Below are 26,970 nucleotides of genomic sequence, written 5' to 3'. Positions count from 1 at the left end.
GAAATATTCGAGAGGAGAGAATTCCCAAACCAGCTTTGGAACAGTCGCCGAAGCAAAGACGTCACTGTTGACGCAGCTCCCAGCCAAAATGTCTTGTCCGAAGTTATGACGCAGAATACGATTTCTCAACGTAACTGACCTTTCGATAAAGTGATCATCACACAATACCCAAACCGTGTCGGGGTTAATAAAATGTGCGTGCCACATACGGACGGTTCCAAATGTCAGTCATACCCGTAATGCACCGAATGCCGCTGGTTAGCCCCAATCCTTTTGGGGTTCGTTCGGAGCTGGGGATCCTTCACTCTCACTCTTTCTTCTTCTCCGATGGTGTAACTACCAACGGTGTACTCCCAACAAAACGAACTACGCAACAACTGCGGTTTCCCCTTACATACCAGTTGGAACATGCCATCACGTGACATCACATCACCTCACTATCACAAGACAATTGCATCATTCCAATGGTACGAGACCATTACATCATTCCAATAGCATAAAACAATTATATCAAATTCACAAGATACTTACGGGACAGGTAACACTGTTTTTTACCACATACAAGCTCAATGTGGCTTGCTGGTTGTTGTATTTCATTGTCACGAATGTCATTCCCACAAGAGTTATTTTTTCTACAGTATAAGTTCTTCCTTGGATGTCTTCAGTATCTTTGAAATGTAGTTCAAACTCATGTTGTGGAATGACTGAAATAGCTGAGGCAGTGTCCAATTCCATTTTAGTTAATTTGTCATTCACTTCTGGTGTAACATATTGCTTGTCTACTAAAAATACACACAAAATGCTGGAGGAACTCACCAGGCCAGGCAGCGTCTAGGAAAAGAGTACAGTTGACGTTTCAGGCCGAAACCCTTCGGCGATACTCTTTTCCTAGATGCTGCCTGGCCTGCTGAGTTCCTCCAGCATTTAGTGTGTGTTGCTCGGATTTCCAGCATCTGCAGATTTTCTCTTGTTTGCTTGTCTACTATTAGTTTTCACATTTTAAATCTCAAGGCTACCCCTGTCCTTCATCACTCTTATCATTATCAGATTTTTCATCAACAGCATGAAGATTATTGTTGTTTTTGAAACTGCAACTTGACCTGTTATCTTTCTCTTCCTTGTGTAGTCTCGTTGTGTGTGTCCTACTTGGTTATGTTTTCTGCAAGTTTCACCTTTACACCTGCATTGGTCTAGTGTATGTGAGCCCCTACCACAATGGTAACACAATCAGACTGTTTTCTGTTTAGACGTTGTAATTTTGTTCATGCTGACTTTCATTCCTGACTGCAACTGGATTGCATTTCTGTTGCTTCCATTGATACAGCTATTTCAACTGCTTTAAATGTAAGTTGTGCTTCAGTTAGGAGCCGTTTTTGAATGCTTTCTTGAAAGATACCACAAACTAAATGATCTCTCATTAAGTCCATCACTGAACTGAGAATGCTCAGACAACTTCTTCAATTCAGCCACATATGCTGAAATGAGCTCTCCTTCCTTTACATTACACTTATGAAATCTAAAGCGTCTGCGATCAACAGTGGTTTCAGTTCTAAATCTTCCTCGGGCTCATTTAAAACATACTCGTTACCACTGTTATGTTTGTAACTGCAAAACACAAAACTAATTGAAAGGAAAACAAAGGAGCTGAGAGATGAGAGTCTTATTTCTTTTTTACTTTAAGCGAGGTGTGCACGCATGTCTCTACATACTTTTACAGATAATCTGCAATGCATCATGTAAACAACAAAGAATGCTTATCAATACAATATATTTACAATATTACTCAAATATTACTGGAATGTAAAATACCCAGCAGTGTTCAGCCATTAAGATTGTGTGAAAATAAATTAATTTTTATTGTAGTATTCTATGGAGTTTAGTGATGCTGGGGTGGGGGGGGTGGTGTGGAGGAACTCAGCAAGTTAGTCAGCATCTCTGGAGAGACAAACAGCTAACATTTCAACAAAAGGCAATCCGTCAAAACTAAGAGAGCCCCTGTTCTGAAGAAGGGTCTCAGTCTGAACAATTCTTGTTTCTCTTTCCACAGATACTGCCTGACTTAAAGATTAAAGCTTAGCTTTATTTATCACACAGAAACATAGAAAACCTACAGCACAATACAGGCCCTTCAGCCCACAATGCTGTGCTGGACATGTACTTACTTAGAAATTACCTAAGGTTACTCATAGCCCTCTATTTTTCTAAGCTCCATGTACCTGTCCAGGAGTCTCTTAAAAGACCCTATTGTATCCGCCTCCACCACTGTTGCCGGCAGCCCATTCCATGCACTGACCACGCTCTGTGTAAAAAAACAAAGAAACTTACCCCTGACATCTCGTCTGCACCTACTTCCAAGCACCTTAAAACTGCCCTCTCGTGTTAACCATTTCAGCCCTGAGAAAAAGCCTCTGACTATCCACACGATCATTGCCTCTCATCATCTTATACACCTCTATCAGGTCGCCTCTTATTTTCCGCTGCTCCAAGGAGAAAAGATTGAGTTCACTCAACCTATTCTCATAAGGCATGCTCCCCAATCCAGGCAACATCCCTGTAAATCTCCTCTGCACCCTTTCTATAGTTTCCACATCCTTCCTGTAGTGAGGTGACCAGAACTGAGCACAGTACTCCAATTGGGGCCTGACCAGGGTCCTATATAGCTGTAACATTACCTCTCAGCTCTTAAACTCAATCTTTCATCAATGCACCGTTTACCTTCTTAACCACAGAGTCAACCTGTGCAGCAGCTTTGAGTGTCCTATGGTCTCAGACCCCAAGATCCCTCTGATCTTCCACACTGCCATGAGTCTTACCATTAGTACTATATTCTGTCATCATATTTGACCTGCCAAAATGAAACACCTCACACTTATCTGGGTTGAACTCCATCTGCCACTTCTCAGCCCAATTTTGCATCCTATCAATTTTGTCCCTCTGCAACCTCTGACAGCCCTCCAGACTATCCATAACAACCCCAACCTTTGTGTCATCAGCAAACTTACTAACCCATCCCTCCACTTCCTCATCCAAGTCTTTTATAAAAATCACGAAGAGAAGGGGTCCTAGAATAGATCCCTGGGGCACACCACTGGTCACCGACCTCCTTGCAGAATATGACCCGTCTACAACCGCTCTTTGCCTTCTGTGGGCAAGCCAGTTCTGGATCCACAAAGCAATGTCCCCTTGGATCCCATGCCTCCTTACTTTCTCAATAAGCCTTGCATGGGGTACCTTATCAAATGCCGTGCTGAAATCCATATACACTACATCTACTGCTCTACCTTCATCGATGTGTTTAGTCACATCCTCAAGATATTCAATCAGGCTCGTAAGGCATCACCTGCCTTTAACAAAGCCATGCTGACTATTCCTAATCATATTATGCCTCTCCAAATGTTCATAAATCCTGCCTCCCAGGTTCCTTTCAATCAACTTACCAGCCACTGAAGTAAGGCTCACTAGTCTATAATTTCCTGGGCTATCTCTACTCCCTTTCTTGACTAATGGAACAATATTTGCAACCCTCCAATCTGGAAACCTCTCCCATCCCCATTAATAATGCAGAGATCATTGCCAGAGGCTCAGCAATCTCCTCCCTCACCTCCCACAGTAACCTGGGGTACATCTCATCCAGTCCCGGAGACTTATCCAACTTGCAAGTTAAAACATACAGTGAAATGCATCATTTGCATCAACGGCCAACATAGCCTGCGAATGTACTGGGGACGCCCACAAGTGTGGCTGCACATTCTGGTGCCAGCTTATCATCCTTAACCAGTACGTCTTTGGAATATAGAAAGAGACGGGAGCACCTGGAGGAAATCCATGTGGTCACAGGGAGAATGTACAAAATCCAATTATCTGACTGTTTCATTTGGTTTTGTTTCAGATTTTCAGTGTCTGAGTTTTCTGTTGTGTGCAGGTAACTTCAAGCAGGAGCTCTCTACAGGAGAAAAGCATCATCTCTGCTGTTTATACTAACTGAATATTACTTCACCCTTTATTTTTAGAGATATTATATAGAGGGAAACAGCACCTCCTCACCTGGAGTGCAGGATCCTGAAGTATCATCTTTAGATGATGAGGCATATGAAGATTCAGACAGATTACCTTACTCCCAAGCTGGGAGCATGCCTACAGGGGAGACCAGAGGATGGAGTGTGAAACAGCCTAATGTGGACAGCTCTGGGACTCATGAGGGGGCCCCCAGACAACAATTACAAGTTGGTAAGTAAATCCTGGAGTGAACATGGAAACATACAGTGAATTGTGTTGTTTGCGTTAATAGCCACACAACCTCAGGATATGATGGGGACTCCAGTGTCGCCATACATTCCATCGCCGGCCTGGTTAGCCCAGCATGCCCTGTAAAACAACAAAGGACACAACAAGCAACAAAGCAAAAACAAGCCCTGTTCCTCCCTCCCGCCCACACACATGGACAGTCCTCCATCTCCAGGGCAGGCCTCCAGTAACCAGGCTTCAGTCATCGGGCTTCAACTTCAAGCTCTGATCTTCTCCTCCCTCCTACCCACCCACCCACTCATGGTTAGTCCTCCAGCTCCAGGAGCTTCAATTTCCAAACTTCCAATCGACCTTCAGGCTCCAAGCTTCTCCTCGCTCCACCCGCCCACACACACACACACAAACGGTCCTCCAACTCCAGGAGCTTCAGGCTAACCGATAATAAATTCCCAAACTCCTGAAGTAGGTGCTTCAGAAACCATTGACTTATATACACCTGATGGTATTTGCACCCAAAAGTAATGCAAATAATTGTCGACCAGCAGGCAAAGGTCCTTTCCTCTGTCAACTGGCTCAGAGAAATGGGCAAGGAGGCAGTGAAAGAAGAGTTCACGGCCATGTTGGGCCGTGACTTTGTTTATAGACACAGGACTGTGGATGTTGGAATCTGGAACAAACAAAAGGAAGCTACTGGAGGTGCTCTGCAGGTCCAGGCAGCATCTGTGGAGAGAAACTGACCATTGATGTTTTGGTTTAAGATCAACCACCTGGACTTGGATGGGGGCACAGGGTCAGAGCTCTGCTGATGACTAGTAATTTCATATCAGGGCCTGATCTGCTGAGTCCTTCCTACAATTTCTGTTCTGATTTCAGATTTTCAGCATCATTGTTGTTTTGTTTCTAAAATCTGGGTATGCAGTGTGAAGTAAACATCTCTCAGACAAATATTTTAGCTGGTATCATCATAATGTGGAATTGAATGCTAATTGTTTATAGTAGTAGCAGTCATAGTCATGCTTTATTGATCCCGGGGGAAATTGGTTTTCGTTACAGTTGCACCATAAATAATAAATAGTAATAAAACCATAAATAGTTAAATAGTAATATGTAAATTATGCCAGGAAATAAGTCCAGGACCAGCCTATTGGCTCAGGGTGTCTGACCCTCCAAGGGAGGAGTTGTAAAGTTTGATGGCCACAGGCAGGAATGACTTCCTATGACGCTCTGTGCTGCATCTCGGTGGAATGAGTCTCTGGCTGAATGTACTCCTGTGCCCACCCAGTCCATTATGTAGTGGATGGGAGACATTGACCAAGATGGCATGCAACTTAGACAGCATCTTCTTTTCAGTCACCACTGTCAGAGAGTCCAGTTCCATCCCCACAACATCACTGGCCTTACAAATGAGTTTGTTGATTCTGTTGGTGTCTGCTACCCTCAGCCTGCTGCCCCAGCACACAACAGCAAACATGATTGCACTGGCTATCAGTGTCCTTGAACAAATTCTACTCATCTTTAAATCAATGGGGCTTACTCCTAAAGTTGATTCTTTCCTTGTATGAACTGGCGACCTAAGTGGGCAATGAAACTCAATCTTTATATAAAAAATCAGTACAGAAGTGAGTACCAGCCACTGAGGTGATCAACAGGATAGTTTAAACTTTTGTCCAAGGTGTAGGATTAGAGTGAGAAATTATAGGGTGCTGGCAAGCCCTTCAATCAGCCTTTGTAAAATAGACTTACTTTTGAAAATGGGATGATTGTTCCATTAAAAGGTTATAATTGGGATGTGTTAACTAAATGGGTTTCGTTTGTATTCAGGTAGTGCTCAGTCAACTGGTTCGAACTTCCCTTTGCCAGACAAGTCAGATGTTGGATCTTCCCGATACACAAGCAGCACCAGCATCTTCCAGAACTATGCCATGGAGGTAACCAAGCTCAGTGTGCAGTCACCTCAGTTATTATTTACAGTCGAAAAACAGAGCTTGTGCTTGTAGAAGCCCCATTGCTGAACTGTTCACACAACCTAAGGGCTCACTCTCAATGACTCTTCATCTCATGTTCTCAATATTTATTATTTATTTTTTCCTCTTTCATTTTGTATTTGCATAGTTTACTGTCTTTTGCACCTTGATTGTTTTGTCCTTTTGGGTGTGGATGTTTGTTGATTCTTATTGTGTTTCTTGTATTTACTGTGAATGCCCACAAGAAAATGAATCTCAGAATTGTTTATGGTGACATACATGTACTTTGATAATAAAATTTACTTTGAACTTTGGAGAGTGGCTTAAGATTATAAGAGTGTAAAACACAGTAGCCAAAGATTTCAGAAATAGATTCATCATCGGAGGAACATTAAGGGAAACTTCTTCACTCGGAGGGTCATGAGAGTGGAATGAGCTGCTAGCATAAGTGGTCCATGCAAGCTCAATTTCAACATTTAGGAGAAGTTTGGATAGGTACATGGATATTAAAGGTATGCTCCCAGTGCCAGTTGATGGGAGTAGGCAGTCTAAGTGGTTTTGTAATGGACTAGATGGGCTGAATGGCCTTTTTCTGTGCTGTAGTTCTCTATGACTATCACTGATATTTGATATGAAATATGTTGTTTCTGCACATAAGCTGATGAAGAATAACAGTGGAAAATGTGGATTTGAGCAACTTTTGAAAATGGGAAGAGCAGGAACATCGCATATGAGTGAAAGATCCAAGAGATTTGACTCCCTGGAACTGGGGTCAACAGGGGAGAGGAAGACCGTTGTTATCAGCAGATCAAGTTGGAGTGGTTCCATAGCTGAAGCTGCCAGGGGTGTAGAGAATTTTCTAAGGATTTTAAAACTCGTGTACTGGGGGATTTGAAAATGGAGAATAGTGGGGAGCTGGATGCTTTGGAAGTTGGTGAAGACTGTACTGATGAAGCTGAGGTATAGAAGAGAGCCTTAGCACTACAAAGCACAGATGGGAGGTGGAATCACGAGTCTTTCTTTCATTTTGGGACCTCAACATCACTGACTTGGCCAGCTTTTGTTACCAATCCCTAGGTGCCCTTTGAAGGTAGTACCTTGTTGAACCATACAGTCTGAGTGGAGCTACTTCCGTAATGCCGTTGCATGTCGATTTTGGCCCCAGTGGCAATGAAAGATTGGAGATTTATCTCCAAGTTTGCGTGATGTATCAATTCACTTTATTTTCCGTGAGGAACTTCATTTGCGCAGTGGTGAGGACAACATCACAGAGCTTAAGATACACAACACCACACTACATATAGTTAAACACAATTTAAAATACAATAGATACAAATACTAATGATAAATGCATGTAATTTAAAATACAACTACACATAATGAAACTGACTGTTTTCACTGTCAAAACTGCTATGCCCGCTATAACTGGGTGTGAGGAGGTGAATAGAGGAAGGCACAAAACTGGATAAGGCTCTTCTGGTGCCGATGAGTCAGGGACCCGTAGTGATGTCCAGATGGCATGAGAATGTAGTGTGTGTGAAGTGTCTGTGTAATGTCCTCCAGCATTTGTTGAACCTTCTTCATTGTCCGTCTCTTATGGATGCTGCTGAGTGATCCTTGTTCCTGACCAATGATTTTACTACTTACTCTTCTGTGTAGTGGGCTGAGTTTGATGGTGCTCAATGCTCCAAACCATGTTGTGATATTGTAGGTAAATATTGATTCAGCGGAGAATTTATAAAATGTCTGGAGAATCAATGGCTAGAGCTGAAGTTTCCACATCTTCCTGAGGAAAAATGGCCGTTGTTGGCACTTGGAGAGCATCAACGGTGATTTTGTTATCTATAGTTGTGCTGAGGTACCTGTATTCTCCAACACGCCCTATCAAATTGGCCACTGATTTCCAGGGTTGGAACAGTGTACTGTTGTTTTCTAAAGTCCACTACTATTTTCTTAGTTTTACTGGGGTTCAGGTCCAGATGGTTGTTTGTGCACCATCCAGCAAATGCCTCACTGATCCAGTCATCAGAGTTGGTAGTGTCAATGATGACTGTGTCATCCAAGTACCTGATGTACTGCATGCCTGGATGTGAGCTTCTGCAGTCGTCCGTGTACAGTGTGAACAAGACTGGTGAGTTAACCAAGCCCTGTGGTGCTCCAGTTAATATTTGCCTGTTGGTGCTCATATAAGCATGAAATCTCACTTTTTGATGGCTGTCTGTGAGGAAGGAGAGGACAAGGAGTATGAGGTGAGGGTTTAGATTCATTTTCTGGAGTTTGTGTCCCATGAGATGAGGTTGCATAGGGTTAAATGCACTGGAGAAGTCCACAAACAACATCCTAACAAACAATCCAGGCCTCTCCAGGTGTGTGTGGGTATGGTGCACTAACGTTAGCACTGCGTCATCCACGTCCCTTTTCAACCTGTAAGCAAACTGGAGTGGGTCAGTGAGCCCACAACATCACCTGTAGCTGTGGTAGTAGGAGCCTCCCAAAGGACTTCATTCCCAGCGATATGGGATTGAAGGAGTGCCTGTGGGTGGTGAGGTTCCCATCATTGGTTAGATACTGCTGGTATAGAAGGTGTTGTTGTAACTAGAGTGAAAAACTGCAGTGTGTTTAGTGGATGGGGTACACTGTCCATGGTGAACGGAGTAAATATTTAGTGTGGCTGGTGAAGTGCCAATTAAATGGGCTGTTGTGTCTTGGATGGTGTGTAGCTCCTCAGAGTTGCTGGAGCTGCACTCTTCCAGGGGAGTGGAGAGTACACTGCTACCTGCTTGTGTACATTGCCAAGGGTGGTTTTGTTACAGAGTGTCAAATCCATTATTTCATGTTCGAGACAGAATTTGTAACACGGAAGACATGAGCAATAATGTACATCAGGGTTCAGAAGCAGAGATAACCAAGACAAATAGTTGGTTTCTGTTCATGAGTGCAACAGGTTTAAGATTCCTGTCTGAAGAGCATGTTATTCCTGTAACACAATTGTCAATGTTGGTGGGCCAAGTGTATAATAATGATTGCTGTATTTGGTGGTCAGCACTTCTGGCATTTTTCTACAGAAGCATATTGTACAGAATCAGTAAAACAATAGTCTTTCACAAAGTGTTTTTTGTTCATGTTTCCCAGATTCTGATCTCCAGCTGTTCTCGGTGTCGAACCTGTGACTCGTTGGTGTATGATGAAGAAATCATGGCTGGCTGGACAGCAGACGACTCCAACCTGAACACAACATGTCCATTCTGTGGCAACTTGTTCCTTCCTTTCTTGGGGATTGAAATCAAAGACCTGCGAGGGCCTGGCAGGTAATTTATTTTCATTCCTGAAGTAAAATGCAAGTAAGAGAGCTAGATCTCATATTTCCTTGAGACATTCAAAGAAGCTATTTGGCCAGTCGAGTCTCTTCTGGCACTCTCAGCATTCCCATCTGCCCCATCGCCCACTTATAGCTCAGAAAACCTATTCCTACTCTCTCTCTAATGCCCATCACCTCTCTCTCCCCCCCCCCCACCAACAACGCAGGGGTAAACTACAGAGGGCATGTACCTTGCAGCCTGGCAGGCCTTTAGAGGTGGCAAGAAACCTGAGAGGAGAGTGTGACTTGAGCTAGAGGATAGAGAACTAGGGCTCAGGGACTGGAACAGGTAGTCATAGGTTAAGTGTGACAGGTGAAATATTTAAGGTGAACCTGAAGGGGAACCAGAGGGTGGTGTAAGTGTGGCACGAACTGCAGGATGCCCCCGTTTGGTTCAGGACGTCAATGCTTGGACCATAGGAAAGGTTAGCTCTATTTGTCATGTGTACATCGAAACATACAGTGAAATGTGTCATTTTTGTCAATGACTAGCACAGTCCAAGGACTGTGCTGGGGGCAGCCTGCAAGTGTCACCATGCTTCCAGTGCCAACATAGCATGCCCACAGCTCACTAACCCTAACCTGCACATCTTTGGACTGTGGGAGGAAACCGGAAGACCCAGAGGAAACCCACACAGTCACAGGGAGAACATACAAACTCCTTACAGGCAGCGGTGGGAATAAACTTGTTTTAGTCTGCTCAGCCTTTGATGATTTATTATCCATCTCAACCCCATTCTCCTGCTTTCTCCCTACAATTTTTGATATCCTTCCCAATCAAGAACCTATGAACCCCTGTTTTAGATACACCCAATGACTTAGCCACCACAGCCGTTTGTGGCAATGAATTCTAGAGATTCACCAGCCTCTGGCTAAAGAAATTCCTCATCTCTCTAAATGGATGTCCCTCTGTTACAGGGGTTCCCAACCTGGGTCCACAGACCCCTTGCTGAATGATATTGGCCCATGGCATAAAAAAGGTTGGGAACCCCTATTCTGAGGCTGTGCTCTCTGGTCTTAGATTTTCCCGCCATTGGAAAAATTCTCTCTATGTCCACTCTAACTAGGCCTTTCAGTTTTCAGTAAGATTGACCCCTCCCTCCCCCCAATTCTTCTAAACTCCAGCAAGTACAGGTGCACAGCCATCAAGTTTTAGGTTGGGCTTCTTCCAGGAATCACTGATAAATTCATTTGTTCACTTTTGTAGTATTTCCGAACTTCATTTGTGAATGTGGGCTTTTTTGAGTTTGGGTGAATAAGATGTGCAGTGTGATATCACTGTGCAAGACATGAATGTGTGTGTCGGAGTCCATTCTCAATCTCCTGAAAGTTTGGCGTCGAGCTGAATGGATTAGTTAACTGATAAAGTGACAGTCTGAGCAAACTGCTCCATAGCATAACTGCATCTTCATTTCAGACTTCCTTCCCATGACTCATCTGATTATTTTCCTGAATATAATCATTAAAAAAAAACTGCAATTTTTTTTTTTATTTTATAAGGTACTTTCTGAAATCCAGTGCATCTGCAGAAAGTATACAGAATTTGCAGTCCGTACAATCTTGCCGAGGAATTAAGAACTTTACAGTCTCTCCGTCTAGTCTGGGTGGGAGCGATGTCAACAAGCCTCACTCTCCAAGAATTATGGTGCAGGAAGTTCCAGACATGCAATGGTAATGTCAGGGTCGCATCCCAAGTCTGGTCGTGCTTTCAACCCAGTGAGAATCAAACCTGCAACTCTGTTGTGCTGTTTCATTGCAAGTCGGAGATTCTGCATTCGTATCTCTATACTTCAAACGTTTTTGTCGTTATTTCAGTCACAGTAAGGGATTGGAAAGCATAGCAGTGAAGGATTCCACAGTCTTGAGAACAGACCCCACTGGTTTAGGCTGACAATCTAATTTCCATTTGGTTAGGTTTAGGCTTAGAGGCAAGAGATTTGAAAGGGACGTTAGGGACAGCTTCTACACACATATGTAGACGTATACATATGTGTGTGTGAGAGAGTATTGTAAGCTGCCAGAAATAGTGGCTGAGGTGGGCATGGATCAGAGGTCATAGTCTCAGAATAGAATGATGTCCCTTTAGAACAGAGATGAGGAGAAATTTCTTTAGCCAGAGGGTGATGAAACTGTGGAATTCATGGCCAAGTCATTGGGTATATTTAAAGAGAAGGTTGATAAGTTCTTGATTAGTAAGGGCATTAAAGGTTCAGAATAAGATTTAATATCACTGGTATATGTTGTGAAATTTGTTGTTTTGCAGCAGTATATTGCAATATGTAATTTTAAAAACTATAAATTACAGTATTAAATATATTTTTAAAAAATTAGTTCAAAAAGAAAGCAAAAATATTGAGGTGCAGTAGTGTGTATGGGTTCATTGTCCATTCAATTATGGGGAGAAGGCAGGAGGATGGGGTTGAGAGGGAAAATAATTCAGCCATAATCAAGTGTTTTGGTTTAAGTAAAATTTGAAGAGACTATCCATAAATAAATTTGTCCACCACTGTTATTTACTTTTGAAGACTCTGAACTGAATGGCCTAATTCTTTGTGTATGGTCTTATGTTAGCAACGTTTAAAATCCATTTCAATAAGTACATGGGTAGAAGAGGTTTAGAGGGCTATGGGCCAAACAGGCCAGATGAGTCTGGCTCAATGCCAGTACAGTTGACATGGATGAGTTGAAGTGAAGGGCCTTTTTAAGTGTTGTATGATTATTTAACTCCGTTCATAATTGCAATTGCATTCTAGCCCTGGAGGAACCAATAAACCTGGCACCTCCAAACGATGTATTTTGAGAAGAAAGCTGAGTGAATTTCCTCAAGTTTTAGAAGTTTAGTCTGAGTGAATTTACATATCACCAGGAAAATAAATCAGAGCAGGGGCTGGCTGTCCTGCCCTAGAGATCTGCTGCTCCAGTCATCAAGATCACAATTGATCTTCCACTCCAGTACTGTCCACATATCCCAGGAATCTATCAATTGGTGCTTTGAAAAGCATAAAGCTCGAGCACCTGTGACCCTCCAAGACAGAGAACTCTAAAGAATCAGCACCCGTTCATTGACAAAACAGCTTGTCATCTCACCGCTGAACAACCTAACTCTAATTCTGAAACTCAGCCCTGGTCCCAGACCCTTCAGCCAGCAGAAACCACCTCCCTGTATCTAGTTTACCAGCATTTAATGGTTTTGAAACTTCTGATGAGATCTTCTCTCAGTCTTAACTCTGCAGAGGTGGGTGAGACTAGAATTAAGGGAAACAACTTCAAGATTCGGGGAATAGATTGAGGATGGAGATGAAGAGAAACTACTATTCCCAGAGAGTAGTGAATCTATGGAATTTGCTGCCCAGGGAAGCAGCAGGGGTTACCTCATTAAATATATTTAAGAACAAAGTTAAAATTTAGCACAACAAGGGAATTGAGGGTTATGGGGGAAAGGCAAGATAGGTGGAGCTGAGTCCATGGTCAGATAAGCCATGATCTTATTGAATGGTGGGCTGATTGACAGACTCCTGCTCCTAGTACTTGTGTTCTTACTGAATGACAGAGCAGGCTCGATGGGCCGATTGGCCAACTCCTGCTCCTAGTTATGTTCTTCTGCACCTGTATTTGTATCAGCATTTGTGTTCATCAGGATTTAATAAAGAGAATTTAAATCTGCATTTTATCCTTAATTGTCTGTTTCTTTGTGTTAGTGGTGTGCAGCTGCCTTCAGCAAGGTGCATTCAGATTCCTTCTGATCGATGGCACGGGATCAGTGAGTCCTTCCCCTTGGACCAGCCGATAGCCAGAAGCGTCAGTGGGTGCGGCGGTGTGCCTGACGAGCCTGATACACGGCGACATATCCCCACCGTTCCAACAGGCAGCCTGCCCACTCACTTGAGTCACTCAGCGGTATGTGGAGTAATGAAGGAGATGCAGGGTCATTTCAAAAAATCCTTGGAGAAGAATTAGAACATTAGTTGTTCCAATTAGCTTTGGAAAAACTAATTGCTAATTGGAACAATTCATTTTCACTCTGTCCACATTCTGAATTGTGTATGAGTCACAGGTACAGGCAGAGCTGAAAATGGAGCAGGAATGTTTTTATTCCAAAGAATCCTGCTGTTATAAGATTATTGAACAATAAGGTGGCCTCCTTACCTTGTAATATACCTCATTATAATCTTGTGTGATTAGTGTGGGCACGTGGCCAAGTGGTTAAGGCATTGAACTAGCGACCTGAAGGTCGTGAGTTTGAGCCCCAGCCGAGGAAGCGTGTTGTGTCCTTGAGCAAGGCACTTAATCACACATTGCTCTGCGACGACACTGGTGCCAAGCTGTATGGGTCCTAATGCCCTTCCCTTGGACAACATCGGTGGCGTGGAGAGGAGAGAATTGCAGCATGGGCAACTGCTGGTCTTCCATACAACCTTGCCCAGGCCTGCACCCTGGAGAGTGAAGACTTTCCAGGCGCAGATCCATGGTCTCACAAGACTAACAGATACCTTTATAATCTTGCACCTTCTGTCTACCCTCACTGCACTTTACTGTGGCTGTGTCTTCCCTTGTACTCCCTCAAGGATATGCAAGACAGGTTTTTCCACTATACCTCAGTACCAATTTATCAATTTCCGTATTTGTATTTCTGTATTCTTCCTATAAATTTAAAACTAGTTGGAAAGAGTCAGTTTTAAGGTATCAGTCAAAATTTCATGATCTTTAATGCAGACTTATTTTTTCCAACAAAATTATTTTCTGAAATCCTTATACTTGTAATTTTCAAATAATTTATTTTCAGAATGTTTTGTTTTAAGTAAAATTTGAAGAGACTATCCATAAGTAAATTTCTCCACCACTGTTGTTTACTTTTGAAGGATCCATTGGGCTTGGAGTGGCCACTAAGCCATCCTGAGCCCATAACAGTGCCGTATCTGAGCCCCTTGGTGTTGTGGAAGGAACTGGAGAGTTTGCTTGAGAATGAAGGGGACCAAGTGATATCCATGGCAACGTTTGTGGATCACCATCCCATAGTATTCTGGAACTTGGTGTGGTACTTCCGTCGCATTGATCTGCCCACCAACTTGCCGGGACTTGTACTCACTTCAGAACACTGCAACAAAGGTGTGACGGTAAGCCATTCGATAGGCTGAATGGCCTAATTCTGCTTTTATGTCTTATGGTCTGGTGGGTGAAAAGGATAAAGGGTGGACTTTATTCACTATATACGGTTTACCTGTATGAGGAATTTGCTGTGTGTGTTGGTTGGAACACAGCATGAAACAGAAAACAACGTTCAACAATTATAAAGGGAATGTATTTTAAAAAATGGATAGAGGTTAAAGTACAGATATAGAAAAATGTGCATGAATACCAGTATGTATTTACAATGTCAACAGCATTATAAAAGGCAGTTTATAGTGTTCACAATACAGTATTTCACTGTTTTGTTAAGTTTAGGGACTCACTGAAGCTGGAGTCTGTGAAAGGGAGAATTGTACATGCCAGTGAGAAGTGGGAATGTTCCTGTTTGCAGTGTTAGTTCACCTGTACCTCAGCAGGTACCAAAGCTGTGTACATGGCAAACAGCGATGCCTGATTAGCAGTGTTCAGCATTGGCCGCTGTCACCGTTAACACCAGTACCACACAAGTAATAGGCAATTGTAGTTTTCTTCCAGGAAGAGTTTAACTGTCTTCCTTTGAAATGTCAGTGTAACAAGTGAAATCACTGTAATCACTAGCGTCACATTGACCAGGCCATAATCAGACTAACTATATAAATACTGTGGTTACTGGAGTGTTTGGATTCCATTGCACTTTGCCACTATCTGTTAGTCGAGCACCACAGCACAGACACAGGCCCTTCGTCCCACTTACTCTGTACCAAAGTATAATTCTGCCTAGTCCCACCGACCCACACCCGGACCATAACCCTCTGTGCCCCTCCCATCTGTGTACTTATCCAAAGTCCTCTTCAATATTCAAACCGGACATTTCAACAGTGAAGAGAACCAACACCATTGTATGATGGAATACTCTCTACTTCCCTGGACGAGTGCAATTCAAACAAGATTTAAACTTGACAGCATCAGGGATAAAAGAACTTGCTTGTTTGGTGCCCCATTCTGACAATCCCTCCTACACTTTCCTCCAATCACATGAAAATTATCCCCTCGCATATTTGCCATTTCCACCTAGAGAAGGAGCACAGAAGTAGTTCTAGAAGGTTACCCACCACCATATTCTCCACACTCAATGATAACTGATAGAGGTCCCCAAACACTGGTCTTGCTAGTGACGTCCACGTACAGTGAACGAATTTTATAAATGCTCTGCAGTACACTTGCCATTTCTACCACCTTCAATACCAAATATGTAAGCTTCAGTTCTTAAGTATTTTTCTTTAGTTGTAGCTCAAATGTGGAAGAATCATGAGTGTAAATCGGACAAATAAACTAGTGGGCCAAAATGCAAAGGTTTTGGACTTTGCTCACTGCTATTGAGAGCTGAAGCCTGTAATTAAAAATGCAGATGAACTTTCGGCTTCCTAACAGCTGTGCAGTGCTGCTATCCAAATCGGGGTGCTTCGATAGCGTAGCGGTTAGTGTGACACTATTACAGCTCACGGTGATGGAGTTCGGGGTTCAATTCCGACATTCTATGCATGAAAGTTTGCCTGTCCTTCCAATGTACGCATAGGTTTTCTGCGGGTGCTACAGTTTCCTCCCTCTGTCCAAACGCAGACCAGTTAGTACATTAATTGGTCATTGAAAATTGCCCTGTGATTAGGCTAGGGTTAAATTGTCGGGTTGCTGGGCAGTGTGGCTGCAAGGGCCTGTTCTGGCCTGTAGCTCTAAATAAATAAAAATAATAAATAAATTCAATTTATTAGACTTGGCTCTGCTGATCTCTTGCATGTTGCCAAGTTCCAGCCCATAATCACAGACTAGTTAACAGACTGACTGGTATAGACTAGTACAGTTAATTATAGATTTTGCAGTGTTTTCTGCACGCTGAGAACTGTCGCGAGGATTGGTTTCAGATCCCTGGCATGCAGTAATGGCTCTGTTTCACAGATCCCTCGAAGCTGGATGTCAGAAGACAGCAAACATGTCCTGGTTCAAATGCTGTGGGACAATCTGAAATTGCATCAGGATCACAGCCAGCCTTTCTACATCCTCTGGAACGCTAAGAGTAAGTGAACATCTATACTTAACTGATAATTCTAATTATGCCTTGATTTTCATCAGAAAGAAAAATAAACAGCTGATTACTGAATTCTACATCAACAATATTGCTGACAATTTTATATTAAGAGATTCACTTTGGTCTGAGTGATTTCCAATGTACACTAGAATAGGAGGGCAACACAGTAGCGTAGCGGCTAATGTAACACTTTAGAGCACCAGTAATAAGGGTTCATTTCCCGCCATTGTCTGCCAGGAGTTTGTACATTCACTCCATAACCACGTGCTTTCCCCTGGATGCTCCAGTTGGCTTCCATGTTCCAAAGACATACTTTGAACTGTAACTTCATTCTCAAAGTACATGTATGTACTATATACAACACTGAAATTCATTTTCTTCTGGACATTCACAGTAAGCAGGCAAGTTTACTTGTATAGTACTTTTCAAATAAAAGGCAACTCAAAGTGCTTTACATAAAACAAGATATAAAAATCAAACATCAAATTCCGGACAATATGAGTATAAAATCTCACAGAAATATATGATAAATATAAGTTACAGTGCAGGAGATTTGAATTAAAAGCTGCAATGAAAAAAGTTTTAAACCTCGATATAAAAGAGCTTAAACCTTTGAAGCGCTTACTAATCAAGAACCTATTAATCTCTGCTTTAAAGATACCCAATAACTTGGCTTCCATAGCCATCAGGTAATGAATTCCCCAGATTCACCACCCTCTGGTTAAAGAAATTCCTCCTCATCTCAGTTTAAAGGGAGGTCCCTCTATTCTAATGCTATGCCCTCTGATCCTAGACTGCCCCACAATAGGAAACATCCTTTCCACATCCACTCTATATTGGTCCTTTCAATATTTGATAGGTTTCAATGATCCCCTCATTCTTCTAAACTTTGGCAAACACAGGCCCAGTGCCATCAAATACTCCTCATACGATAAGCCTTTTTAAAGTGCAGTTTGTTGTTTTGTAGAAAACCTTACCTTTGTCTTGGATGTGCAAACACTCCTTGTATGTTAATCCCCTCATTGCTGGGAATCATTCTTGTGAATCTCCTCTGGGCCCTCTCCAATACCAGCTCGTCCTTTCTTAGATAGGGGCCCAAAACTGCTCACAGTTCTCCAAGTGTGATCTAACCAATGCCTTATAAAGCCTCAGCATGACATCTTTGCTTTATCTTCTAGTCCTCTCAAAACAAATGCTAGAATTGCTTTTATCTTCATTACTGCTGACTCAGCCTGCAAGTTAACCGTTAGGAAATACTGCACTAGGATTCCCAAGTCCCTTTGCTCTTCTGATTTCTGAATTTGCTCCTTGTTTAGAAAATAGTCCATGCCTTTATTTCTTCTACCAAAGTGTGTGACTGTACACTTCCTGACACTGTATTCCATCTGCCACTTCTTTACCCATTCTCTTAACCTGTCCAAGTCCTTCTACAGCTCTCTGCTTTCTCAACACTACCTGCCCCTCCACCTGTCTTTGTATCATCCACAAACTTCACCACAAAACCCTCAATTCCATACACTATGTTCCATTAGGAAGGACCTATTTCCCTTAAAGGGATGGGGAAACAAGATGATAAGGTCCAGACAAGAAAAAATCTGCAGATTCAAAGATTCAAAATTCAAATAACTTTATTGTCATTCTAACTGTACATTAGCTCTGCAGGGCAGAATGAGACAGCGTTTCTCAGGAGCAGTGCAATCATAACATAACAAACGCAACACTAAATAATAAACATAACAACAAATAGTAAAACACAACAGCCACATGTCAGTTAAAATGAAGTCGTAAGTGTCCAGTGCAAGTTAAAAGTGTCCAAAGCAGAGTTAGGTAGAGCAGCTATTTAGCAGTCTGACTGCCTGTGGGAGGAAGCTGTTTAGTAGCCTTGTGGTTTTAGTTTTGATGCTGCTGTAACGTTTGCCTGATGGCAGAAGAGCAAACAGTTCATGGAGAGGGTGTGAGGGGTCTTTAATGATGTACCGTGTCTTCTGGAGGCATCGACTCTGAAAGAGGTCTTGGACAGAAGGTAGGGAGACCCCAGTAACCTTCTCTGCTCCCCTAACCACCCTCTGCAAGGCTTTTTTGTTGATAGCACTGCAGCTGGAGTACCAGGTTGTGATGCAAAAGGTCAGCACACTCTCAAACACGCCTCTGTAGAATGTAGCTAAGACGTTAGTGGGGAGTGATGCTGAAAATCCGGGCAACCCACACAAACTGAAGGAGCTCAGCAAGCTATGCAGTATCTATGGAAAAGAGTAAATAGTTGACATTTTGAGCCGAGACCTTTCAGCAGGTTTGTGTGTGTTGCTTGTGTAACACCCTAGGAAAGGTTTCACTCCGAATGTAATGGTCTTTCTGTAGAAGCAGTGTTTGGGTTATGGTTAGAGATAATGGCTGCTTTGCAATATGAGCTGGGTCTTTTGTTCGGCGTGAGATGAAGAGAGAGGATGCTGGAGAGAACTGGTCATAGGATATGACCCGGTGGGAAGATCGTGATTGGATGGAACCAGGCAGCAAGATCTACTGAGGATCGGTGAATTGAGCTCCAACTGCTGCATGTTTGGTTGCTTAATTATAATAGGCCCTTTTTGTTTCTTCTTTCTTTTCTTTACTAACTCTTTAGTTAAGGTTCATAAATATAATTCCTTTAATCGCATTCAGTGAGCTGTCTGTTGTTTCTTGGCACTGAGTTGTAACAGGGTAGCAAATTACACAGCGTCCACACAAACCGGTGTTTGGAGTGGGAGAGCCGTCTCAGTCTCGTGGGTTTGACATGACTGGAGTGCGTCTTCCCTAGACTTGCGCAGCCAAGGAAACCAGGGTTTCATTTGGTAAGGTCCAGACTCATTGTCTGAAAGAGTGCTGGAGGCAGAATCCCTCCCCAAATCTAACCAATACTTGAATGTGGACTTGAAGATCCGTTACCTGTCGGGCTACAGGAGGGTGGATTCAGGCTTTCTGACAGCTCAGCTTCAAGATCCATTACCTGTCGGGCTACAGGAGGGTGGATTCAGGCCTGGCTGGTTCAATCTGAGCACAAAGGAGGCCCATTAGCTTCTTACCATGTCTTTATATGAGCATTGCAGAACATTAAAGACCCGAGCAGTTAGTGTTTTGAGCTTCAGGGAATACAGTTCAATTGAAATGGGAAATTATTTTCTTACCTGATCTGAAAATAAATTCCAGTTCATTAATGAGGGGTCACTTCACTTGGGGCATGCACAAGGCAGTCAGCTCAGCTAAGGTCTGAGAACCTACAATTGAGAAATAATGCTTGGTGCTGGATTATTTAAAGCGTTTAATCAGGAAGGCAAGGTAAACTTTTAACCAGCAGTTCCTTCGGCACAGTTGTTTTGTGAAGTTTGTTCTGACTGTGACTAACACAACTTTCTGTGTCTTCACAGGTCTTAATTACACTCTTTTATTCGAGAGTGAGTGTCAAATTTATTCCTGATCTATTGTCATCAATTGATTATCTGTTGAATGGAAATTCCATTTAGATTTTTTTAAATTATTGTTATTTTATTCATTTTAAACTGGAATTTCAATATTTACACATTTCAGAAAATCCACTCCAGGGAATTGTTTGCTGTGTTTCTGATCACTTTTCCACCAAATGCTTTTTAAACTGCATAGATTTTGAAAAGTGTGCATTGTAAAGGTTTCAAACTAATCTAATCTAATCTCTCTCTGTTATGTTATGATGTTATGAAGTTATCCAGCTCCTGCTGTCAACTCAGTACTTCCAATCACTTGGACAACATGCATTACAGCAGCTCACAGTTCATCCTGTATGACAGTTGGCAAATGGAAATTTGATCAATCTTAAGCAGACTGAGTACACTGGTGACAGGGGTCTTGTGAAAAATGGGCATTTGTTCCTGCCCCACCATCCCACCAGCCCTACCCCAACATTCTTTCTAGTGAACTTCCTTTGTCCCTCTCCAATTCCAACACATCCTTTCTTAGAGAAGGGGCTGCTCCAAGTGATCTGACCAATGCCTTATAAAGCCTCAGCATTACATCCTTGCTTTTTATATTCTAGTTCTCTCAAAATGAATGCCAACATTGCATTTACCTTCCTCACTACCCACTCAACCTGCAAGTGGACTTTGTTTGTCCATTTTTTTATTATTGCATGTGGGACTGATCATCTTGGTCATAACTCCATTATCCAGCCCAAGAGACTGATAACATGAAAGTAGCATGCAGTGTTGCAAGAAAAGAATGTTAGGAGGTTACAAAGGGACTCTAAGTTAGAACACAGCCAATTATTTCACACTGGTATTGGGTGGGGTGTGAAATAAAAACAGATGTCAAGCAAAGATGTGGGGAGAGTGAAACAGATTTATGAAAAAAGAGTACTCATGTCCATCAATTATATTTACACCATTCTAGCAATGACACACTCTGATTCAGCTTGAGAAATGCTTTGCTGACAACCGGGTTGGTAGAAGACAAAGAGAGACCACACATGCTCAAGCTTATAAATCTCTTTACAAATTCCTCAGAACTTTTGTTTCTATATGTTCTCGTCACAGCTATGAGAAAGCATTGATTTTTCTGCAGGCTGCAATGTTAATCAAATTTCCAAAGTGGATCCTTGACAAAATGCCTTACTGAAATTTACCAAATCACAGCTGCTTCAGACCACTTCCAAGCTGTTTGGAAGACTGGTCCAGGAGTAAATTCTCTCTTTTTTTTGGAGTACAGTTTCTTCATGCAAGAAACATCTCCTCTTTCCTGTTAGCTTAATCTAAAGCTTGGTAGAATTGCAATAGTTCAAGAAAGTTACACGTTAATGGTTTTTCAGTGACAGATTCCTTTTACAATCTATAGATTTGGTGATAAATTTTATTGTTAGAACAATGTAGGTGATTAAAATAGATAATTGAAGCTAAGCTATTGAAGAAATTATACATTGTCATTGTGAAGTAACTAGAATACATTTGTTTTTCCAACGAACAGCTAAGAAACATCCTCTTGTTCACACTGTGTGGGACAAAAGCCATGTATTTAACAAGGATTTTCTGGATGGCATCGTTACGAGCATCCAGATGAACAACATCTACAAACCAATGAGCAAGATTCTGGATGTGTTGAGCACACAGCCAAATCTCAAACGGCAAAGGTATGTAAGGAACTATTTTTACACACACAGCGGCCGTTCCTCAATTCGCCTTTTAAAGTTCAAAGTAAATTTTATTATCAGAGTACTTATATGTGACCATGTACAACCCTGAGCTTCATTTCCTGCAGGTATACTCAGCAGATCTATAGAATAGTAACTAACAGGATCAATGAAAAATCAATTAGAGTGCTGAAGACAACAAACTGTAAATGCAAATATAAATAAATTGTAATAAATAATGAGATAAGATAAAGAGTCATTAATGAGAGATCATTGGTTCTGGGAACATCTCAATGGATGGGCAAGTGAGTGTAGTTATCCACTTGGTTCAAGAACATGATGGTTGAGGGGTAGTAACTGTTCTTGAACTCAATGGTGCGAATCCTGAGGCTCTTGTAGCTTCTACCTGTCACCAGCAGCAAGAAAAGAGCTTGGCATGACGGATACTGCTTTTATGTATCAAACGCAAAGTATACCTTGTTCCATGTTTCAAACTCCCCAGTGCAGTTAATTCTATTTCAAGTCTCAATTCTCATGATATATAAATTGGTATTGACTTGTTCAGATGCTGAGTTATATTCTGGGAAATAAATGGGTTGTGGGGGACAATTGTCATCTTCACCATCTGCTCTTGTTCATTGAGCATCTTTTTCTGTCAAGTGTAAAGTTATTGCACTATCTATCCAAAGCATTATAAAGACCAACGAACAAGAGAGAGAGCTGATTAAAAAAAATTAACAAGAATGTGCAGGATGATTTTTTTTTCAGATTTTTAATTTGTTTTCAATTTTTCTTTGAAGGAGTCTATACAGGGAAATTCTGTTCCTGTCGCTTGTGGCTCTTGGGAAGGACAACATCGATATAGGTAATGTTTCTTCCTACCTGATCATTCAGTACCAGAAATGTCCAGTGCCCCATGCAGACCACAAACAGGTTATCAGCACTCGCCATGTAAACTTTATTGTTTCTAATCTGTTAAGCTTTTTATAATAAGATGATCTGTCCTGACCTAATTAGACAAGATTAACCAATGTGTGTCAGTATTTCAGAAGAGCCATCAGTACCTGTCAGTGAAAACACATCAGTTTTATTCACCAGTAAATTAAATAACCAAGGTCAAATCAGTTGTAAATACAGTAATGCCCACAGACTGTTGGCATCAGTTTCTGATTAACAGTCCTAAGCCAGAGTATAAAATTACTGAGGATGTAAAGACTTACTAATTTATCTATAATAAAAAAAATTGACCTATAATACAATCCCTTTTTTGGAGGTCTGTTGATCTTCAAATCAGCATAGACAAAAGTTGATTGGTTTTGAAAATAAATTTTTGTAAACCCATCTTCTGTGTAAGAGTAGAGCACGTTGTCTGTTAGATCTAGAGATGTTGTCCAGCAGATTCTTTGGATGTCAAGATTAAGATGCAATCCTCTGGTTATAGCAATTTTATTAGATAAGACATGAGACACAGAAGCAGAATTAGCGCACTGGCCCATCGGGTCTGCTCTGCTGCTCAGTTATGATTGATTTATTTTCTCTCTCAGCCCCATTCTACTGCCTTCTCCCCGAAGCATTTGATCAAGAACCTATTAACCTCCACTTCAAATATATTTTACCTCTGCAGCTGTCCACAGATTCACTACCCTTGGTTAAAGAAATTCCTCCTCCATCTTTGTTCCAAATGGAAATCCTTCTGTCCTGAGACTGTGCCTTCTGGTCCTAGACTCCCCCATTATAGGAAATATCCTCTCTACATCCACTCTATCTGTGCCTTCTGGTCCTCGACTACCCCATTATAGGAAACGTCCTCTCCAACATCCACTCTATCTAGGCTTTTCAATGTTTAATAGGTTTCAGTGAGATCCCTGCGCATTATTCTAAACTCCAGTGAGTACAAGCCCAGAGCCATTAAATGGAACCCTTCCATTCCTGGAATCATTCTCATGAATCTCCTCTGGAGTCTCTCCAATGCTAGTGTAGGATTTGTGAATAAAACATGCGAGAGTCGTTTTATGTGCTGAAAACAAGCTGCAGCCCTTTACTTCCAAAACAAACAAATCAAATGCAGTTGCCTTACACTGATGTCATTACATATAGACACCGTCTCTTAGGGTGACGCAATTCAATGAAGGTGTTTGTGAATGATGTAGAACAGTTTCTAAAATGTGCCATCTGCCACCCATTACATTACCCTACACTGGCATCTCTTTTAGATAAGAGTTCATCATACATACCAGTCAGACAAAGTCACCCTCCACCAAAGAGTAACAAAAGAACCTGAGCACATGATTTCCTCATGCTACAAGCTAGCCTGAGCTGGTTTAGCTATGAAACTTGTGAGCAGATACTGACCTCGTCACGATTCAGCTTTGTAGCTTACTCCTTCAGCTAAAAACAAAGGCTTCACTCTAAAGATAAAGCTTTGTATTCTCATTATACATCAGAAGGGTAAATGTCGTGGATTTATAAATCTCCTTTGTCTTACTTGCTGCCCATTATGCCTCCGGCTTTTAGGCCAGCAATGAAAGTCCTCCACCTCTGGTGGTGTTCAAGGTTTCCTTCATCATGTCAGTAGCTTCCTCTCACTGTCAGTCATGCAAGTCCTGTGTAGGGACTCAGGAATACCGTCACACTCAGATGGAGAAGGATTCTTCATTGCTGTTTCCATAACAACTTTGTTTTACTAGTCAGGGTTGTTAGCCCTGGGCTGACCCCCAAACCCAGAGGACCAGTGGGCCACCCTTGGTCTGGCCTCTACCCTTTGACCTGTTTGGCATGGGTGACCCTATCAAGAGTCAAAGCATAAAACCCTGATGCCAGTCAACATAGCGTTCCGGGTTACTGAGGCATGTAAACCTCCAAACCCTTCAGGAATTTGTTCTGTAAAACATTAACTCAACTTATCGTCAATGGATGAAGATGATTATAGGATATACAAACGACAGTAAGATGTAAGGAGTCTGTTTGATTTAAATACTTCAACATTCCTTAAAGTGTTAATATTATATGTTGTCTCCATATCTGTCCTGTATTTTACACAGATGCATTTGACCGAGAGTATAAGATGGCGTATGATCAGCTGTCTCCTATCCAGGTGAAGCTGACCCATAACTGTGACCGACCTCCCAGCTCTGGCGTCATGGAGTGTCGCAGGATCTTTGGCGAACCCTACCTCTAGGAGTCCTGCTGAATTTATCCTAAGTTCAGGCTCACATCAGTCTGTCTGCACCCACCGCATTGCCCAAAGGGCAGTGAAGAGAGTCTAAGTTTAACATTGCTAAATTATGATGGTTTCTGTGTAATTTTAAGACTAGAATTGTACAGGGAATAAGGTCAAATAGAAAGCTTTGTAAATATAATTAAAGGTACTTTAAATAGCTTTATATTATAGTGCTATTGATCACGTTAACGAAAAAAAAAGGATTGCATTGATGCTGGAGGGCTCAGCTCTCAAAAGTAAACTGCTACCATGTACATAATAGTCCTAGCTCCTGCATCTCATCAAGTCTGTCATCCATATTTTTTTTTTAGCAATTCTTTTGGTCTGAATTGTAAAAATGTTCATAAAAGACAAATGTGCAGCAGAGGCACTTTGTGGAAAAGTGACATGTCTTCACATTAAAACAAAAAGTACTTTTCAGTATTTGTATATTTAAATAACAAGGTCTTTTGATGCTATCAATCTTTATATACACTTATATGACGTAGCTTTAAAATATGCTTGATTATATATTATATAATGTGGTGCAATATGTTCCTTTTAGAATTTGCTTTGCAGTTTTTGAGGTACTAGCCATCTCAGAGAAATCACATTCAGCCTTCTGAATTCCAATCTGGAAAAGAACAGACGAGGCAACAGTGCGAGAAGGACTTTCTGGCTCTTTTACTGACGGGTTGGAGTAACTTGCTGTCTAAACAGTTACTGAAGGATCAGAGCAACTTGCTGCCTGTTTAAACAATATTTGTTGGGACTTTGAGATCAAAGCTAACATGCAACCTCTCTTTTTATGTTGAAAGTCAGTTTCCTATGGGAAAATTACTGTATTTATTAGCTTATTAAATAACACTTTTTAATTATTATTATTATTGGATTTGTGAATATGAAGATCCACAAAATATTGATGTCTAATAGAATATTTTTATGCTGCAAATATTCTTGTCTAACTGCAGTGCTTTATTATACAATCTGGGGTTTCTACATTTCATTTCAGCCCGAGAGGCCGTAGGCCACAATACAACCCTGTCGTTCTGTAAGTAGATGACTTCCATAGAAAAAGTCTTCTAAGCCTGTCCCTTTGAAAATTAAATTTGACAGAGCACAGCCAAGCTACCTTAGCTGAGTCTTGTTGTTAACACAAACCAACAGCTAAGCTTTTCAAACTGCCTCTCTCACTGTTCATCAGCTGTTAACATGCATGAAAAGCAGGATTTACGCAACACAAACAAAATGCTGGAGGAACTCAGCAGGTCAGGCAGCATCTGTGGAGATAAACAAACAGTTGATGTTTCAAGCCAAGACCCGTCTTCAGGACTGGAAAGGAAGGGAGAAGATGCCAGAATCTAAAAGGTGGGGGAGGGGGAGGAGGCTAGCTGGAAGGTGATAGGTGAGGCCAGGTGGGTGGGAAAGGTAAAGGGCTGGAGAGGAAAGAATCTGATAGGAGAGGAGAGAGGGGAGGGGCACGGGTAGGTAAGAAGAGGTAAAAGGCCAGAGTGAGGCTTAGAGGAAACGGGGAGCGGGGTGCAATGTTTTACTGGAAGGAGAAATCAATGTTCATGCCATCAGGTTGGAGGTGACCCAGACAGAATATAAGGTGTTGCTCCTCACCCTGCACTCAGTGGCCATTTTATTTGGTATAGCTGTACACCTGCTCGTTAATGCAAATACCTAACGAGCCAATTATGAAGCAGCAAGTCGATGCAGGCAGACATGGTCAAGAGCTTCTGTTGTTTTTCAGACATAACATCAGGATGGAGAAGAAATGTGATCTAAGTGATTGACCGTATAATGATTGTTGGTGGTTTGGGTATCTCTGAAGCTGTTGATCTCCTGGGATTTCCACACACAACTGTCTGTAGAGTTTACAGA

The 26,970-nt window shown here is 41.8% G+C and overlaps 1 protein-coding gene across 4 annotated transcripts in view; it reads left to right on the top strand.

Annotated features, from left to right (window-relative positions):
* Window positions 1–25,964, top strand: part of dennd4a (DENN/MADD domain containing 4A) — a 161,973-nt gene extending 136,009 nt beyond the window's left edge. For 2 of the 4 annotated variants that reach the window (XM_072277956.1, XM_072277955.1), the window contains exons 23-33: window positions 4,011–4,227; window positions 6,067–6,173; window positions 9,342–9,517; window positions 11,068–11,238; window positions 13,266–13,464; window positions 14,427–14,681; window positions 16,627–16,744; window positions 20,158–20,184; window positions 21,722–21,884; window positions 22,685–22,749; window positions 24,926–25,964. In XM_072277956.1, the coding sequence (XP_072134057.1) occupies window positions 4,011–4,227; window positions 6,067–6,173; window positions 9,342–9,517; window positions 11,068–11,238; window positions 13,266–13,464; window positions 14,427–14,681; window positions 16,627–16,744; window positions 20,158–20,184; window positions 21,722–21,884; window positions 22,685–22,749; window positions 24,926–25,062 (1,635 nt within the window). In that variant the 3' untranslated portion in view covers window positions 25,063–25,964. The remainder of the gene's footprint in view (window positions 1–4,010; window positions 4,228–6,066; window positions 6,174–9,341; window positions 9,518–11,067; window positions 11,239–13,265; window positions 13,465–14,426; window positions 14,682–16,626; window positions 16,745–20,157; window positions 20,185–21,721; window positions 21,885–22,684; window positions 22,750–24,925) is intronic. The other 2 variants (XM_072277959.1, XM_072277957.1) reach the window with 2 other exon arrangements.
* The last annotated feature ends 1,006 nt before the right edge of the window (window positions 25,965–26,970 follow it).

This window comes from Mobula birostris, chromosome 14, assembly GCF_030028105.1.
Source record: "Mobula birostris isolate sMobBir1 chromosome 14, sMobBir1.hap1, whole genome shotgun sequence".
NCBI classification, from domain to species: domain Eukaryota; kingdom Metazoa; phylum Chordata; class Chondrichthyes; order Myliobatiformes; family Myliobatidae; genus Mobula; species Mobula birostris.
This window is presented reverse-complemented; position numbering and strand designations above follow the sequence as displayed.